At 48.1% G+C, this 12,867-nt stretch overlaps 1 protein-coding gene across 4 annotated transcripts in view; it reads left to right on the top strand.

Moving 5' to 3' along the window:
* The window catches only part of smtnb (smoothelin b), a 144,477-nt gene extending 133,415 nt beyond the window's left edge, over positions 1-11,062 (top strand). For 3 of the 4 annotated variants that reach the window (XM_051921134.1, XM_028825392.2, XM_051921136.1), the window contains one exon: positions 9,951-11,062. In XM_051921134.1, the coding sequence (XP_051777094.1) occupies positions 9,951-10,104 (154 nt within the window). In that variant the 3' untranslated portion in view covers positions 10,105-11,062. Of the gene's footprint in view, positions 1-70; positions 257-9,950 lie in introns of all 4 variants that reach the window. The other variant, XM_051921135.1, reaches the window with a different exon arrangement.
* Positions 11,063-12,867: the final 1,805 nt, after the last annotated feature.

Here is a 12,867-nt window from a genome sequence, read left to right on the forward strand (position 1 = left end):
GTTCCCTTTCTTCTTCTTCTTCTTTCTCTCTCTTTCTTTCTTTCTTTCTTTCTTACTCATTCGGCCATAGGAAACTGGCTGACTGTCCTCAGTTGCTGGATGTTGACGACATGGTGCGGATGAGAGAGCCCGATTGGAAGTGTGTTTACACATACATCCAGGAGTTCTACAGGGGACTTGTCCAGAAGGGGCTTGTAAAAACCAAAAACTCCTAAAGTTTCACCCATCCGGCACCTGAGCACACCCTCAAAACATGGTGAGAAATGGCATGGGAAGGAGGGAGGAGGGTCTGTGGGGAGGTTTTGCCCCCCTTTTTCTTTGAACAGGTAGCTTGTCACCTGAGAATTCTGAACCACAAACCTCACAGGTGAACATGTAGATCAAGGTTCCCTCAAGGGGACGCTGTGTGTAAAAAGTAAATCGAAACGACGAGATGATTTGCAAACCCACTGTGATCGAGGGAGGAGCGACACGCTGGAGAGAATAAATGTTTTGTAGGGAGGGACAAACCCGGTTGTCCCCATTTAATTCTCAAAGGCTTTTTAAGTAGAGAATGAATGGCGTAAATGAAACCAAAAAGTAGATCGACTCTTGAGACTTTCAAGTGAAGTCTTCTCGTGGTGAAATTAGGAGCTCCATCCTCTGGGGTGCACTGAATGATGCCTCCTCTTAAGGGTGGTGGACCGGAAGGGGCAGAGTCATCTGCCCTCACTGGGCGTCGTCTTGGCACTGTGGAGGGAAGGGTAAAGAACATGACTAGCGCCAGTGCCCCCTCTCGACCCAGTGCGGTATTACGCACCTTAGATGAGCTTGACGGGGTGACCCTCTGACGCACATAGATGCGTGAAACTGAGGAATGTTATTGTTTTCGGAAAAATATCTGCCCATGTTGAACTTTCTGCCAGCAATACGTTTCACAAAAGATGGCACTGACCAAAAACAGGACTGGTTAAAGAAACAACAGCTGTTAGAGGAACATCTCACAACGAATGAGGTTCACTGGCATCAGGTCAGCTGCATGATTGGGTATAAAATGGGCATCGCAGAGGGGCAGAGTCTCTTAGAAGTAAAGGTGGGGAGCGGCTTGGCACTCCACAAAAGACTAGCCAGGCCGGTAACCTCCCATCAAGAGTAGTCACGCGGGGTCAGACAACGTTTAAATGAGAATGCGCATCTTAGAAATTGTGTCCAAATCCAGTGGTGCAAAGGCTCCGCCCACAGGGCCAGTTCCTTCAGTCCGCGCACTCAACTAATCTAGTCGGGGTTCAGGGAAGAGAGCGAAAGGAAGCTGAAACTGCTGTTATCCATTCCGGTGGCAAAGTGGGAAAACTTGTCCGGTGGTCTGACGAATAAAAATTTCAAGCCCTCTTTGGAAAGATTGGATGCCGTGTCCTTTAGGCCAAAGACAAGAGGGACCACCCCAGCTTCCAAAAGTGCGTGAGTGAATATCTGGGTAGACACCATGAGTGCTGAACGTTGATATCTGCAGGATTCGAGAGAACTCGTGCTGCCGTCCAGACTACATCTTCTTGAGGGCAGGCAATGTGACAACCGCATAGAAAGAGTGCTCAACTGGCCAGAGCTGTCACGACTAAGGGAAGACCTCCCCAAAAAACCATTGAGCAGCTGAAACCTGGGATCAGGCAAGAACGGGACGACATTTCACTTAACATTAAAAAAAAACTGCAGCCGCTGGCCTCCCCAGCTAGCACCTTAAAACGTTCGCAGAGTGGCATTAAAAGGCGACAACACGGCGAGTGGTAGACGGGACCCCCATGCCAACTTTTTTTTTTTTTTTTTTTTGGAAACGTGTAGCTGGCATCCAATTCACAATGAGCGTATGATGACGTTTCTCTGTTTCCACATGTCGTTCCTTTTCCAGTGGTTTGCAAATCATCACCCTCTGCTTTGATGTTCGTTCCCCACAGCGTCCCAGCAGGGTTTGTACCTGTTAAGCATATTTGCACTGTTATGTAATGCAATGGCGATGAAACCAACTTGTGTGTTTCAGCTAAATTGAGATAATTACGGTGCCTGGTTAATGTTAGTGTGGCTGCGTAATGACGAGCGTGTGCTTTGAATTACGCAGAAACCAAAGGATGCCACCGTATTGACTTGCACTCCATGTTGTGCTGTTCGTATAAAATTTGAAAACTTTTCTCCTTAATGTTAATTGTCTTAGTATTTAACTTGACAGGAATCTGAGCCCCCGTCAGGTCTGCTCACGAATGCTTCTCGCCCTGCCGGGTTCCCATGGAAACAGAAACAAATATACAAATGTTGAATTTTTTTATTTTTTTTTCCGCTCTTAAAATGAAGAGCTTGCTGTGTTAACAAGAAGGACTTGGTGCAGTCGAACATAAACACTTCCAGACCGCGCGGCGAGCTCTCCATCATTTGGCAGATCGAGCTGCGCGTGCTAATCCACATGGCCATACTTGGCTGGTACTGTCGTGCTGCTGTTTGTTACTCAGATTGCCGTTTAAAAATAAAATAAGGGTCGGCTACCGCGGATTTACATGTTTTTCACTTTCTGCAGGGTATTGTGCTGTAGATTTAGTTTGAAATGAATCGATGCTCAGTGACCCCATAGTGACAAAGTGAAAACTAATCCAAAAAGTGGAATCTCTCCTTCCTAGAAGCTTTTGGACCCTTCATTCAGTTTTTTTTTTTTTTTTTGTCCCCAGTAGCCCCTCTAGCAGAAATTGCAGCTGCGAGTGTTCTTGACGAAGCCTCTACAAGCTTGGCACACCTGCATTTGGGCAGGCGATCCCATTCTTCCTGGCAGATCCTCTCATCCTCCATGAAGTCGTTGAGAGAGACAATTAGAGTCGGGGGACAATTAGGCGGTCAGAATGACTAGGCCAGGACATCAGAACACACCCTACTGTTTCTGAAGGATCCCCAGGGGACCCTTTATGACCATAGAGAGTCAGGACTTTGGTTTTACATCTCCGCTTTCCCCCAATTCTGACCAGCTCCCTGTGCCTTCCACCTATAGCATGATGCTGCCTCTCCAGCACTTCACGTCATTGACCCATCACCCCAGCCAGAGGTCACAGGTTTTCTTCAAGGACCTCTTTGTATTTCATGGCATTCATCCTTCCCTCAAGGCAGAGCAGTGTTCCTGTCCTTGTCCCCCATATCATGATGCTGCCACCACCCTGACTGGTCCCTATGTCACCCCATCTTCAGCTCCATGCACACATGCTTTATAGGGTTTGGGTCTGGGCCACTCGAGGAGACTTGTCCCCGAGCCTCTCCAGGATTGCTTTGACTGTATGCTTCTGGTCATTGACACCTCACTTCAGTCTAAGGTCGCTTTTATTTTCCCGCATTCATCCTTCCCTCAAGTGTGTCCACACTTCCTGTCCCCACGTCATGACGCAGCCACCACCACATATCGTCTTAGAGATGGTATTAGACAGGTGGTGAGCAGTGCCTGGTCTTCATCAGACGTGGTGCTTGGAGTTCTAACCAGAGAGTTCAAATTTTGACTCGTCAGCCCAGATGGTCTTTTTCCTCCAGATGATGTCTGCCAAGAGCTGCTTCCGTGCAGCTACTCTACCATAAGTGCCCTATTGATAGAGCGCTGCTGAGATGGTTGTCTTTCCGGCAGGTTCTCCCATCTCAAGAGCAGGCTTTGAGTGCCCATTGGGTTCTGGGTCACCTCCCAGATCAAGGCCCTTTCTGCTCAGGTACTCAGTTTGACCAGCTGGCCAACTCTGAGAAGAGACCTGGTGGTTACTGACTTCTTCCATTACAAAATTCTTCAGGCCACAACCCGATCTGTGCCTCACCACAATTTGATCTTGGAGGTCTACATAGAGGTGCTTCATAGCTCATTTATGGTCCCTGTCATTGTCCTCTAAAGAATGTTTGGTAGGAGTTGCTTCCAACCATATTGATGGAGTGTTACTGAGATGGTCATCAGAGGACTTTTTAACCTCTGTTAAGAGTAACCATTGAATTCTTGGTCACCTCCCTGCCCAAGGCCCCTCTTGCCTGGTTACTCAGTTTGACCGGATGGCCAACTCTATGAAGAGTCCTGATGGTTCCAAACTTCCTCCATCTCTTAATTCTTGAGGCCAAGCTTTAGAGTTGGTTTGCTCCCCTTGACCTAATCTGTGCCTCACCATGGAGGTGTACAGAGATCTCCTTGGACTTCATGGCTTGTTTTTTTGTCCTGACATGAAGTGACAATTGTGTGACCTTCTGTACACCTGTACATGAGTCAAGTCAATTGGCCACAAGCACACTCCAGTGAAGTTCTAGAAACATCTCCAGGAGAATGAAAGCCAACAGAGCGACGCCTGACATTTTCCATTCAATCTAACAGAACTTGAGAGGTTCAGCTGCCCAAATCCAGGTGTGCAAAGCTTGGAGAGTGTTAGCCAAGAAGACTCAAAGCTGGAATTGCTGCCAAAGGAAGTGTCTTTGGAGGTGATCTGTGGGTTGTCTGTCACCATTCTCACAATCCTGCTCATATGCCACTCCTGTATTTTTCTTGGCCTGCCAGACCTGTTGGGTTTAACAGCAACTGTGCCTGTGGCCTTCCATTTCCTGATGACATTCCTTACAGTTACAGAAACTGACAGTCTAAACCTCTGAGATGGCTTTTTGTAGCCTTCCCCTAAACCAGGAGACTCAACAATCTTTGTTTTCAGATCTTTGGAGAGTTGCTTTGTGGATCCCATGCTGTCACTCTTCAGAGGAGAGTCAAAGGGAAGGAAGCACAACTTGTAATTGACCTCCTTAAATCCCTTTATATCTCATGATTGGACACCTCTGTCTATGAAATTTAAGGCTTAACGAGCTCATCAACCAATCAGGATTGAGCAGTGACAGGCATTCAAATCAGCACAATGACAAGGGGACCCACATTTGTGCACAACCAGTTTTTCACATTTGATTTAATTTCATACGACTAAATACTGCGTCACTAAAAAATCTTTGTTTGGAAAACACCGCAGTACTCCTAGGAGATGAAAGACATACCACTGTTATCTTTACTGTGGAGAGGAGAGTCAGTTATTATGCAGGCTGAGATGGGGTCCCAAACGTTTTCATATAACTGTACTTCTAGAAATTTTTTTTTTAATATTTTTAATACATTTGTTAACCTTTCTGAAGACGTGTTGTCGCTTTGTCATTATGGGTCATGGAGGGGTGAAGAAATGGCCAATTGGTCCATTTCAAATGAAATCCACAACACAGTAAAGTGTGCAGACAGTGAAGGGGTCTGAACCCTTTGTGATTCCACTGTACATCCATCCGTTTTCTAAACCTGCATATCCAATGCAGAGTGGTAGGGAGGCTGGGGGTCTCTCTTAGCAGTCATCGAGGGGGGGCCAAGGCATTCAAGGGATGAGAACGGAACAGACGTTGAAGGCACACATGCACCCCCTCCCTCCATCTTCTTGCTAATCCAGGCCAGGCAGTGAGGGTCTCTCCCAGAAAGCATTGGGTGCAAAGGCAGGAACAGACAATCTCAGGGCAGAGTGAACACACACACGCACACAGGGTTATGTCTCGTTTCATGGTGCGAGCCCACTAGCTTTAAAGGTGGGATCTGGGACTGCGGATGAGTGGAGCCGTACCACTATGCAGAGAGGGCGGGGCCTGTCACACAGAGAGGTCAGCTGACGTCACCAGGGAAGTGCACCATGTGACTAATGGGTGGAGCTCTCTGTGTAGCTCACCCCGCAAAATGGTTGCCTCTGAGCCAGCGGACGGGGGTTTAGAGCAAATCTTGAAAATGGGGGGGGGGGGCGACTCCATGGCAATTCAATTGGCAGTGTGGGTGGAATTGGCACGGTGGACGGGTGAAGTGTGGTGGCGGCACTGCAGAGAGAAGGGTGGGGGGCTGTCGCACACAGACAGAGAGAGAGTGAGGGGGAGTCAACGGGGAAGCCCACCGCTCACAGAGATCAGAGTCACGCTCTGCATGTCTGGCGGATGGCGCAGTCCAGTTAGCTCACACGGCAAAGCACTCTCACCTCTGTGCCAGAGAACAACGTGGCAGTGGATTGGCAACGCTATATTGACGTGTGTGTGTGTGTGTCCACCCTGCGATGGACTGGCGCCCTCTCCAGGACTTGTTCCTGCCTTGCGCCCCATGCTGTCTGGGATAGGCTCCAGCACCCCCAATGACCCCCTTCAGAACTAACAGGTTAGAAACTGGCTGACTGTTTTCGAGTCGAGTCTTTATTAAAGGGAAAAAGCGTCTCAGCCATACTGCTGCCTGAGAGATGGTGACCCCCTTGGTTAATTTGAGGTAACTAATGCAGGCTGTTACTCCAAAAATGGATATTGTGTGTGTGTGTGTGTGTGTGTGTGTGTGTGTGTAATGAGCTCTTCTAAGAAACGTAAGGGCTGCTTTAGTTTAAACAGAAATCAACATTCTAATGAGCTACCAGCTTTCAAGCAGCACCTCCTAATCCTTTAGGTTTTCGTTGGCACCCTCACCGGACCCCCAGGGCGTTGAGCAGCAGGTATGAAGTCCTCTACGTGTTTTGTTTTTTTTTTTCTTCTCCCCACCGCAAGTGCAGGACGTCTTTGCTAGCAGTTCATCTTCGCTGATGCCGTGGAAGTGGAATAAACATTACCTTGTAGGGCCTGCGTTGGAGAACGGGGGGGGGGGGGGGGCAAACTTCTCCTTAAAAAGTGCGGGAGGATCGCTTGGATGAACCTCTGGCTTTTTCACACGTGTGCGACTCGTTCTTCAGCTCGGGTTTCGGTCCGACGTTCAAATATATGGGGGGGGGGGGGGGGGGGGGGGCTGCGCTTATTCGTAACTGCGGTGTCTTCATTCCTCTCCCTTCTCTCTTCATGCGTAGACACAAAGGGGCCGCTTCGAGTACACATTTTGAATGTAATGATGGGGTAATCCAGCTTTCTGTGTCGGGTACTTGAGCTTTAACTTAAGGTCAGTTTTTAATTCCGTCAAAACGAAATAGAATAATTCGATCACTGGGGGGATTGCCATTGTTGGCGTACAGTCTGGGCTTTTATGACAGAGTAATACTTTGTAATGTGTGCCGTCGCTCATATAGAGAGAACTATAAAAGAAGTTCGGTTTCTTAAATCAATAAATTGTAACCACAAGGGGGCGCCAAACCAGAGACACTGCAATAGCCAACGCAATCCCAGGTTTAAATACATTTGTATTGTTGTCCTCATATTGATTTGGCAAAATTTTACACCGGATGCCCTTTCTGACGTAACCCTCCCCATTTATCCGGGCTTGGGACCGGCACGAAGAAACACACTGGTTTGTGCATCCCCTGTGGCTGGATTCATAAGACCAATAGCAAGACCCCTTTAAAAATCTCCTTCCACCTCCGAGAGAGCGTTGCCCCCTGCCCTTCCGTCACTGACTCGTCTAAGGCTCTCTCTTAAAGCCGACTTCGGAAACTACGGACAGGAGGGCACTCCTCCCCAGACAGTGTCGTCTGGTGGTCCCAAAAAACTGTCACATGTGTACACGAAACAGTTTCTCTATGTTGTCCATTTGTGTGTTATTTTCTTTAAATATTGATATATGGAGGAAGGACGGGCATCCTGGTTGGAGTGGAGGATGAATTGTTGCCCCCCCCACCCCTTGAAATGACTTCACTTAGAAACAGGGAAACGTATCACACAACGCTGCCCATCACTCAGGCAACCCAACAGGCGGCGCAGCCCAGTGGTTAAGACGCACAGCCCTTTGTTGACCCGAGGCTCTATGATAGCTTTGTGCCACTCTGTACCAGCTGTAACCACAAGGGGGGTGCCCAGTGAGCCCCAAACCTCAGACAATATTTCCCAACACAATTTCGGGTTCAAATTAAGGACTTTATTACACAAAATCTCACCAAGCGTACCTGCTGTCCCCCTGACTCCCCTTATAAGCTGAACCCGGTGCCATAATGTGTACCCCTGGAAGCACTTCCAGGGAGACCCCCTCCCCATAGCACCCTCAAACAGCATCCAAGGCTGCACTTCCAGACTCCCATTCACCCCGGGGGGGGGGGGGTACTACTGCCATCTGTCACAAGGGTGAGATAGATCTTCCCGACGAAGATGTGTGAACATTTGATAAAACCAATTAACCTCCTGGGGGGGGGGGGGGGTATTTACTTTTTCACATGAGAGCTTAGGTACCACACGGCTGCTGAGAAGTGCGTGACTGTTATCTTCAATGTGACTCCAATGAGTTTATGACGTCTTCAAGCAGCTGGAGCTTTCTGGTGGAGCTATGTCTCCCTCTTGTGGTTTCCTTGAGAACTGCACGTGGAGAGACGCAGTGCACCTTTCTTTAATATTTTCAAGGCCCTTAACTCAATGAGTGCGTTTACTTGCACACACACACATATCCGGATTCAAATGAATAACCCAGTTAAGGCAGAAACATGTTCTCTGAAACTTTTGCGTTTACACATGCCATTGATCTGCTGGAGATCTCCTTTGGCAAAACGCTCGACGTCATTAAGCTGCGTAAAAAAAAATAGTTAAACGTCCTCAACGGCCACCATGAATCCAAAAATAAGCGTGACGCCTGTGATCATTTTCTTGTTTTTTTTATGAACATGTTTATTCAAATTGATGCTTTATGTATAATTTCCTGTTACCCGATTTGCACTCCGCACATTCCTTGTGCCATTGAGCCCTGACATGTGATAATAATCAGCTTGTCAACATAAATTCCGCAATTTCTGAAATATCGAGACCGATTATTTCAGCCAGGAGAAGGAATGATGCGATCGCCCAGACGCCTTTGTTGGAGGCTTCTATCCACGGCTGCTGAAACACACGAGCTCGCCGACAGACCGCCACGGACATGCGCAGACCAATGAAATCGCAAACGGTAACCCGGTTAAAGGGTTATGTGGCCGCATACGGTAACTGGGTTATTCACGGAGAAACGTGTCTCACTTAAATCGGGTTTCTCCTAAGGGTTTACATGTCCTTTTAGAAACTGGTTTTATTGTGAGTAATCGGGTTACTGAGGCGTATCTACACGCTGTGGGACGAGAGAGAGAGGGGTTAGGAGCGGGCACCCCCTACATGACAAATCGTCTCAAGATTAGGACCCGAGCGCAGCCATGTGACGAGTGACACCTCAGCAACACACTAATTCAGATGGAATGGAACAGTGTGTGTTTTGTTTTTTTGTTATGGTGACTCAATTCTGCCACCCCCCCGGTTTTCCCCATCTGGATGCAGATTAAAGTCACACCCATTAACGGGGCAATGGGAGGTCAAGGACCCGAAGGTAGTAGAGTCACTTCTGGCGTTAACGGGATTTGAACCGGCAACTGGGTAGATCCCAAGCCTGAGAGCCAACACTCCGCTGTGGGACGGGTGAGTCCAACAAGTACTGGGGTGCCAACGGGGTCTCCCCTTTAGATTCTCCAATTATGCAAGTGATTGAGGGCACAACATGGGAAACGGGAGTAAGCAGCCCTGTTGGCTCTGAGCTGGTGTGTCGCAGGGAATTCTGTCCTCCCACCAAGTCGGGTTCCTAACGAGATGTCGGACATTTACAGCCCAGTGGTTGGAGGGGTCGGAGTTATTTTCCCTTTAAGAGGCCGTCTTCTCGCTGCTGCAGTGAGAGAAAAAAACAAAAGACCACTGCGCCCCCTCTCGCCCGAATGGGGTATTACATACCTGTGAATGAGCCAGGAGGGTGTTCCTCAGATCCATATGTGTGCTAAGGGATTTAAGGTTCTTCTCCAGATTCTTAGGTGTGAAGGGCAGGGTACTTAAAAAGAGGGGACGATTTTACAAACTTACAGGGTTTTGTTTTTTTTTGCGTACCTAGAAGTGAGAAGGAATCCGCCGACCTGCACCAAGTCCTTCCTGCCTCTAAAGATGTCATCTGTGTTGTTTTTTTGTTTTGCTCTTTACTGTCAACGCGACAAAGTGCACTTTAGTGCCCAGCTCATTCTCTGCTGTCTCTCTCGTAGAGCCTTTGCACACTGCGATCCTCTCCTCGAAGTGGAAGACATGATGATCATGGGGAAGAAGCCGGATCCCAAATGCGTGTTTACATATGTGCAGTCCCTCGTCAACCATTTGCGCCGCTACGAGCTGGCCTGTCGTGGATACTCGGATCTCTGAGCGCGGCGACTCCTGCTGCCTTCCGACGCCTGGACCTCCAGCCCTGTTTGGCGGAAACCCTTCAGCCGTCTTCCGTGTTTGATATCCCGGCTTACCGAAGTTCTCCCAATTTAGAGGCGGCCGAGGAGCGCAGATTTAGATTACCGACATGTGTCGGAGGACCGGGCGAGTAAGGGGGGTCGGGGGGGCGTCCGGTGGGTTTGCACACCTTCTTTCTTACCATGCCAGGCACGAAGCGCGTCACCCGTGTAGGAAGGCAAAAGCCTTTTTTTTTTTTTTTTTTTTTTAGCAAGCGTTTTGCTTTAGCGTAATTTATTTAAATTGTGCATGTTTTATCATCCGGGTTGCTTTCGTCTTTCTCTTTTTAATTGAAAATAAAAAATGACGATTGTTGTGCACACTGGCACAGAGGAACGACGCCATTTCTGCTGCTGCCATGGCAACGCTGTCTCCGCCCAGTATGGCAGCCGCCGTCCCGGCAGGACACACGCGCTCGCCGATGCCGTAAGAGGCAGATCTGCGTGTCTGTAATTCGTGACTGAAATGTTTTAATCCCTCCGAATGTTTTATGAAGCAGACGACAGGCATTTTCGTTTTTCTTTCACCGGATTAGCGTTGGTTTTTTTGTTTTTGTCATTTCAGTACGTTTCACGCGGACGAACCTAGGCATTGAAATGTTTGGCTGTTTGTTTTTTTTTTTAATATTTGGTTTTTAAATATTTGTGTTATTTTTGTATGTTATTTTGTCACTTGTTTTAACTTGTAGCGGTTTTATATTTACGGAACACTTAATTTATCTCGTGTGCTCAACTGTGATGTGTTAATGCAAGTACTTGATTAGACCACAGCGCTACGGAGACCTTGACACACTTGTAAACACTTTACACCACAAGGGAAAGTTGGAGTTAATTAATTAATTAATAAATAAATAAAAGTTTTCCTACGTTTTTGTCAGTAATCCTGTTTTGTTTGCTTTTTTTGGGGTGGGGGGGGGGGGGTTCCTGTGTGTGTGTGTCTCAATGATGTGGCTCGGTGCACAAACTGGAAAAATGTGTCCAGAACGGCCTTTGGCGGGCCGGGAATCCAAAATTCAATACAAGATACTGAGGCAAGACAGCCAGTGGGCGGATCTCCAGGCCAGGAATGAATTGGAGGGGGGGGACTGGGGGCACCACCAGGCGGTTTGTCCCGTTTGTTGTCCCGGCCCGCGAGTCCCACACAGTTTGGCTGGTTAGTCTCTCCTGAGGCGGAGCTCCGTCCGGCAGGTCTCTTTCAGGGGGTGGAGCCTGGAGTTTTAGTCTGCGGGAAGGGGCGGGGCCAGTTGCCCTCATTGGGCGGTTTCTCAATGCTGTGGGGAGAGAAGGAGGTGACGGTGTTGGCGATGGCGCCCCCTCCCCTCCTGCTGGGTTATCGCCTTCCTCGACAGAGCCTGTGAAGAGGTCTGACTGGCACACTTGACAATGGACTAGTGAGTGTTTTTAAAATGAAAAGTTTCCTGTTTAAATTTCTGAGTGTATTCAGGTAATGTCTACTTCAAAGCCTAAGATAGTTATGACTTTAGTTTTAATTTGTTTTATTAATAATAATAATTCTTTACATTTAATATTGCTTTCCTCACTACTCAAATCGTTTCAGGGAGTGCAGCTTGGATGATGCTATGTCAGCCATTTGTGTGTCAGTACACTCACCATACATTAACTAATAGGTGGTGACAGGGTGCGAGAGGAAGCCAGTTAGAGACTGGGGAAGATTAGGGGGTCAGAATATACAAAGCCATAGTTGGTCATTTAGCCAGGACATCAGGGTACTGTTTATGAAGGATGCCCAGAGATCTTTTATGACCACAGACAGTTAGGACCTTGGCTTTATGTCTCCTCTGAAGGATGGAGCCATTTTTACAGCACAGTGTCCCCATCACTACACTGGGGCTATGGGATCCACACACAGACCACAGGGTAAGCGCCCCCTGCTGGCCTCACCAACATCTCTTTCAGCAGCACCCAAGCTTTTCCTAGAGGGTCTCCCATCCAAGTACTGGCTGGGCCTGAACATGCTTATCTTCAGATGGATGAGCTCTTCTGAAGCACAGGTTGCTGGCTACTAGTGAAATGGGCAAACCCACTGTCCTAAAATAAGGGTGGTACATGTAGCACAAGTTGAATTCCTCTGTTCTGGCAACGCATTCATTGGTTACCAATATTCCAAAAAAAAAAAAAAAAACAACCCAGCGCTCCACCGCGGGCACAGTGGGTGGTGTGGTCATGTTCCCCACATTGCGTTTCTCTCTCATTCTCATTCATGCACTCATGGGTGTCTTCTGCTCACTTGCTCAGTGTTAGGCATCTTCGGTGAAGTTCTGCAAGTTCTTCATCATTACAACCCCTCGAATCCCATTACGGGGTGAACCCCCCCGGAGTCTGATGACGTGGCCTGCACACCTGTAGAAAGATCTGGACGAGAGCAGGCCATTGAACCCAACAAAGTTCACCAGTCCTACCCACTTTGAGTTTTGTGGAGGTTTGAAGGCCCCTAAACTCCTCCTGTCTACCACACTACTTGGTCGCTTATTCCAAGTGCCTGTGGTTCTCTGTGTGAAGAAAAACCTCCTAACGTTTGTGTGCAATTTCCCCTTCAGGAGTTTCCAGCTGTGTTCTTGATGAACTCATTTTAAAATAAGTCTCGATCCACTGGACTCATTCCCTTCATAATTTTAAATTCTTCAGTCGTCTCTCCTCGTCATCCTCTGTAAAGACTCAGCTCTCT

The sequence above is a fragment of the Erpetoichthys calabaricus genome, chromosome 18, assembly GCF_900747795.2.
Source record: "Erpetoichthys calabaricus chromosome 18, fErpCal1.3, whole genome shotgun sequence".
Taxonomy (NCBI): Eukaryota; Metazoa; Chordata; class Cladistia; order Polypteriformes; family Polypteridae; genus Erpetoichthys; species Erpetoichthys calabaricus.